Source organism: Ictalurus punctatus, chromosome 18 (genome assembly GCF_001660625.3).
Source record: "Ictalurus punctatus breed USDA103 chromosome 18, Coco_2.0, whole genome shotgun sequence".
Taxonomy (NCBI): domain Eukaryota; kingdom Metazoa; phylum Chordata; class Actinopteri; order Siluriformes; family Ictaluridae; genus Ictalurus; species Ictalurus punctatus.
Window position 1 is genome coordinate 171,646 of NC_030433.2, and position 6,737 is coordinate 178,382.

At 38.3% G+C, this 6,737-nt stretch overlaps 1 protein-coding gene across 1 annotated transcript; it reads right to left on the bottom strand.

The window, feature by feature from the left end:
- Positions 1 to 753: 753 nt before the first annotated feature.
- On the bottom strand, positions 754 to 6,324 carry c18h5orf15 (chromosome 18 C5orf15 homolog). Its single transcript, XM_017493304.3, has 3 exons — positions 6,167 to 6,324; positions 4,295 to 4,935; positions 754 to 1,186 (listed from the first exon to the last, which is right to left on the bottom strand). Exons 1-3 carry the CDS (start codon positions 6,264 to 6,266, stop codon positions 1,055 to 1,057), a joined length of 873 nt encoding a protein of 290 aa, XP_017348793.1. The 5' UTR covers positions 6,267 to 6,324; the 3' UTR covers positions 754 to 1,054.
- Between the last annotated feature and the right edge of the window lie 413 nt (positions 6,325 to 6,737).

Here is a 6,737-nt window from a genome sequence, read left to right on the forward strand (position 1 = left end):
CTGAAGGATGGTGGCAGCAGCATCATATTTTTGGGCTGCTTTTTGAACTGCAGGTTTTATCAAGGTGAGAAAATCATGAATATCTACAAATACAACCCGATTTTAGTGCAAAAACATTCAGATGTCTGCTAGTAAGCTGAAGATGAAAAGGAATTTCAGCTTTCAGTATGACACTGACCCAAAGAACAGATCCAAATCAACAAAGGAATGGCTTAACCAAAAGACGATCAATATTTTAGAATGGCCGAGCCAGAGCCCAGACCTGAATCCAACAGAAAAATCAGTGGGGTGACCAGAAGTGGGCAGTGAACAGGAGATGCTCACACAATTTGACAGATCTCCAATGGTTTTGCAAGAAAGAGTGGGAAAATATTGCCAAGTCAAGATGTACCATGCTGACACAAAAAGACAGAGTGGTGTAATAAAATCAAAAGCTGCATCAGCAAAGTATTATTTTAGGGGTGTGCACAAACTTGCAACTAAGTTATTGTAAGTTATATCTATTGTATTTACAGATTAAGCAATTGTACTAGTACATTTAATGTCATAAGAAAAATAACAAAAGGGTCCAGCCCCAAAACTGCATAATAAAGCTAGAGACTTTCCTTTTCTTTAAAACAAATATTACTAAATAAAGAAAATTACTAAAATGATTGATGCCAGTAAGCATGTGTTATGCAGACTATAAATAAATCGGCATGTGCTCTTAGGTCATGTTAATCATTTGAAATTAAATGATTGCGCTGGTGCTGGTTACATTCAATATTAAATTTTATATTTAATACACTAATTAAATCATTAAATAGTGACATAGCCCTCTCAAAAGCCACAGAAAAACATATTAGCCAGTCTATCCCTGAAATATCTGAAAAACAGTAAAGAAAATAGATAATTAGGGTAACACAAACTGGATACACAAGGTTTCTTGATTCACTCTTAATACACAAAAGTATCCTGAAAATTAAAATCAGCAGTTTGCATTCACAATTAATAATCTCAACCCTATCTTTAAATATTATAATATTCATCGTTAACATTATGGTATGCGGTTGTTTTAAAAGACATAATTATTGGTCATCTTCAGTGAAGGCATTGCCTCATCAACATTCTGGTCAAGCCGACGGTATTCTATGCTGCGAGTGCAAAGGCCTTCCCTCCAGCGCCGACTCTGAGCCAGGAGCATTATCTGTAGAGGCAAAGAAATAAGCAAATAAATATTGTATTACAAAATAAATGATCAAAAATCTAAACAAAAATAAGGATTGTATCTAACAGACAGAAAAATCACACAAACAAACATCAGTGAATTAGAAAAAAATTCTGACCTTATGTTATTTTTTTAGAATATCATCAAAATATGAAAAGTGGTAGAATACACTGCCTGACCAAAAAAAAAAAATCAAATACTTAGTTGTGATTGGTGGAGAACCTGCGGTAGCGCTCCTTCTTACACTGAGGTTGCAGCAGTCTGCTGCTGAAGGAGCTGCTCAGGGACCCCAATGTCTCATATAGGGAGTGAGAGGAATTGCCCATGATAGACACCAGCTTAACTAACATCTTCCTCTCCCCCACCACTTCTCTGCTGTCCAGAGGACAGACCAGGACAGAGCTAGCTTTCTCAACCAGTTTCTTGTTTCCTGTCACACCGAAAGACCACAGTCTCCTTGGCAGGTGGAGACAACTTCGGCCCTTTTTATACAGGACATGTGTTTATGGACCAGACCAGATTATTGCTGAGGTGAACACCCAAGAATTTGTATGTCTCCACCCTCTCGATGTCAACACCCTGGATGTAATGTTAACCAATGTAGACCGGGGTGGCCTCCTACGGAGGTCGACCACCATCTGCTTTGTCTTGCTGGCGTTGAGGCAAAGGTGTTTTAACTCACACCAGTTGACAAAGTCAGCGATGACCCCCTGGAATTCCTGATCGCTCTCTTCTGATACTCATCCATTGATGACAGGTTCATCAGAGAATTTCTGCATGGGGCAGCTGCCAGTATTATGCCTGAAGTCCACTGTGTGAAGAGAAGGGGAGTGAGCACTGTACCCTGTGGTGCTCCCGTGCTGCTAACCACCACAATCGACATACAGTCCTGGAGCCTTACATACTGTGGTCTGTCAAGGAGATAGTTGGTGATCCATGCCAGCCAAATGACGGCCACATCCAGCTCCCAAAAGCTTCCCCCTAAGTAGTGACAGCTGAATTGTATTAAAAGCACTTGAAAAATTAAAAAACATGATCCTCACAATGCTCCCAGTATTCTCCAGGTGTAGAAGTGATCTGTGCATTAGGTAAATAATGGCATCATCAACCCCAATGCCTGGTCGGTCAGCAAACTGTAGAGGCTTTAGCTCTGAGCTCACTAGGGTCTGCAGCTGTTGCAGAACAATCCCCTCCATGAATTTAATCAGGTGAGAAGTAAAGGCTACCGGTCTGAAGTGGTTGGGCTCCATAGGATGCGCAATTTTGGGTACTGGAACCACACAGGAAGTCTTCCACAGTGCTGGAACTCGCTCCTGTCTGAGGCTCAGGTTAAAGATGTCTTCACTCACTGAACTGATCTGCACAGTCTTTAATACATTTTATTTATATATATATATATATATATATATATATATATATATATATATATATATATATATATATATATATATATATATTATGTAAGTAAATTAAATGGGGCTTTATTTTAGTACTTCTGTTAGTGAAACAACTCAATACAGCCTTGTTGTGTCCTGTTATGAGACAATGAGAAACAGCTTGAGGGCACTGTGAGATACGGTATTGTGATTGACTCACAAGGCGAGAGGAGAAGTGGATTATAAAGAGATTGAGTGAAACATGGTCGCACGTTTCTCTGACAAATACTTTTTCTTTTACAAGTGTTCTAAACCACAACATTCTTTTGATAACTTTTGTCCAGGTTGGTCTGAAGATGATGTATGCCAAACAGTTTTTAACAAAATCAAAGTTGACAGGAAGTGCACTTAAATTTCAAATGTTGGTGTGCATTTGCTTCAGCACCCTTCAGGGAATTATAGAAAGAAAAAAAAGAACTGTGAATTTAGCGCACATTCTTCAAATAATATAAGGAAAAAATGAAAGTTGTCACAATTCTTGGCCACAAGGTGGCACAGTCATGAAACTTCTTGGGTACATTCAAGGTGTGGTCCTTATCAAGTTAAGTAATGAGATGTAGATGCATTGCTAACAAGAGTAGATACGCACCCTTACGACCTGTTTTTGTAAGGGTAATTTTTTGTAGTGCATTACAGGAAAATGACAGGCACTGACGTCACTTTCCCAACGGAACACACCCCTCAGTCGGACTGAGCGGCAAAACATCCTGCAACATGACTGCCTTTAGTAGGGGAAACTGCGAAAACGGGAGTAAAACAAACGTTTATCTGCTTAAACTAAAGTTAATTGGACTTGCCAGTGAGTCTTACAGCTTACCAAAGGATGGTAATAGCAAACAAAAAAAAATTTCTACAAAATATATTTTGGAGAAACTTTTAAACTTATCTGGATAACTGCCAGCTGTTACTGATTATAGCAATTATATATCAAACACAGGTCCATATATATTTGGACACTGACAAGTTTTGTTATTTTGGCTGTTTACCAAAACATATTCAAGTTACAGTTAAATAATGAATAAAGTGCAGTCTCTAATCTTTCATTTAAATGTATTCCAATCCACATTGGAGGAAGGGTTTAGGAATTACACATCTTCAATATGAAGCCCCCTCTTTTTCAATTGACAAAAAGTAATTGGCCATTCCTTCTGACTGCCAGAAGGTCAACAGCAGCCCAACACTACATCACAAGGAAAGTGTCATTAACTTCATCTCATCATGTGGGCATCACCACAAGAAGAACAACAAAGAAAAGCGAGTACAGTACATTAAATATTTTAGAGCGTGACCACATTCACATAACCTATAATTGATCTATTTTATTATTAGTTATTGTTGTTAAAGTTTAATTTATACTTTAGGCACAATAAGACATTATCATAGATATGTACAGTATATTCAGGCATCTGCTGGAGGGCATGGAACCGATCCCCCATGGATACTGGGGTCCTACTGAATATTTTTTGTTCCATAAGCAATTCTTTTATGGTGGTAGAAATCTGCACTGGGACTGTGATTCTGCAAAGCATCAAACGCAAATTTCTGTTTGGTGTGTTCCTGTATCATTACATTCATTGGGTGAATTTGCTACTCTCCACAACCATGCATCAAAAGGTGACTGTTGTTACATTAAGGCATAAGACTGACATACCTTTCTTTTATTGTGGTAGGTGATGTACACTATGGCCACCAGCAAAGCAATGATCACCAGGTGGAGGAAGAAATGTGAGTCTTCATCTTGAGTGGCATAGATGGTGGTGTCCTTCATGTGGATATCAATTTTTCCAGACCTCTCTGGCAAGTCTTTAGCAATGTCCTTAATAAAATTGGCATCATCCTGAAGGTCCTGACTGAACACTTTGCTTTCGTCCAGTTGACTATTTTCTGCAAGCCTCATGTATTCATCATCATAGCCCACATTATCATTTGTGTCTATCTCAACAGGAGAGGTGGTGGACTCAAAATCCAAAGAGACACTTGGTTCTTCTTTAACAGAGTCAGTGAAAATAGGTGGCTTGGATTCAGGAAGGTTAGTTGATTTTGGCACACTTTGGTTAGAATCAATGGGTTTGGAGTCTTCTGGAGTCATCTCAGCTCCACTCGTTGGTTTGGGGGTTGCTTGTGTTATGGATGCTGTTGCATTGCTTGTGAGTAGATCAATAGCCACGTTGTTCGATTTCATCAAGTTTTGCGTTTCTGATGTGCTCTTATAATGGCTTGATATGGATGGGGGAGGGCTGGCAGGAGTAACATTTTTTATGATTTCTAATTCTTTTGACATGGGAGGTCCTTCTGCAAAAACACAGGTTCAGCATAAATTATTTTGAAAGCTATAATATATTCCTCTTGCATACATTAATGCATAAGCTACTATACATCCAAGTACTGTGATTGTTAAAGCGATCCATTAATAGGTGTATTAGGGTTGACATGAGGTGTTTTCTGTCTAACAAACTTTTTGCCTAATTTTTTTTAATGCGCAATAAGACATATGTAGTACATCTCACATACAGCAATCAAAATTATTCACCCCCATTGCAAATCAGGTTTATTGTCAAAATTTAGACTTTCGACTGTTTGCAATGAACAAATCAAACAAAAGCAATTGAAATAGTTCAACACAACAAATGCTTCAAGTGGTATCCCCAAATTCAACTGAAAATTCAGCTTATAATGACTTCTACAGTTTCAAAATGATTCAACCCCTTCATTCTCATTCCTCCAGGAGGAGGAGTTTCGATTGCAGGTTTTAGCCAACATGACAGAGAAGAGGATTTATAAGTGTAAGTTTTTGTTTTTGTAAATAACAACAATTTACTATGTAATTGAACTGTAGCGCTAGCTTTTAGTAATATTTCATTATACAGTTTGAAGATAAACACGTGAAACTGTAGTCAATTATAATGGACCATTGTCAATGGTTATCTGATAAAAACAATGCTGTTTTTGTCTTTATGGTTCATTACTTTCAGAATATCCTTTATAACGCAACAACGTCCTCTTTCCTGCGTCACGACGTTGTGTCTGTCCCGAAAGCCGTCTATTAATAGCCCCATCGCCCTCGTAGGATTCGCGACTTAGAGCCCCATAGGTCTGCATTAGCTGACGTCACCAAAGCGTGGCCTCGGAGGGCCACAAGGGCGCGGTGTGCCATTTGGGACAGGGCCATACTGATTCACGACTTACTGAATTAGGGAGCTCGATGAGACAAACCCTTGGCCAAATGTTTTCAGCTAGCCGCACACATTACGTAAAATTACAACGAGTTCTAATTATGACTGTCTTTTGGGCCACCGCTGCTAGACTTTTAAACCAGCTGACTCCCTAATATTACATGGTAAAGTATGCCCACAGTAACATAATGAAATTCAACGCCACATTTATAGACAGCCAGGTTAGCTATGCAAGCTGTCTAAAGACCTCTAGTGTAGCCACGTATACAGTTCGCCGACATTATGACGTTGCACTCCTAATTAGTTCCTGAAAATTAAGCTCAATAAAAATGAACGAAAGAATAACTCACGAGTGTTTAGTGAAGCACATGTAACAAGTTGTAAAATGGACAAAACAACTACTAAAAAGATACTTGAGTATTGTTGCCACAGCTTTGTCAATGTCGCCATCTTGAACCGGGTGTTTGTAGGCAAGTGGGCGTGACCAACAATCGACTATGCGTAACAGGAAGTGACGTAATTTTGCTTTCCTTTTGACCGATATTTCGTGTTGTGTCAGAGGGGCAGGCACTATGGCCAGCTGTTTTGGTATTTAATGCCCCTGGCTCTACTAATCGTAATTTACTTTTGACTAGTCCAATTTCCAATTCCAGATATCTATTCTGCAATTCTAACTCGTCATAATAGACAATGGAAAAGAAATTGTAATTAAAGATATCTATCATTCATTTTGTACTATGTATAATAATTCTAATTAGAAATATCTAATATATCTCAATATCTCATATCTCTATTTGGTTTTTGATTCAATAATAAATCAAATTTAAGATATCTTAAATTCCTCATCATTAAAGATATCCAAAAATACATTTTAGATATCTGAAACTAACATATAACTAGTATAGACTATAAAGTGTCATC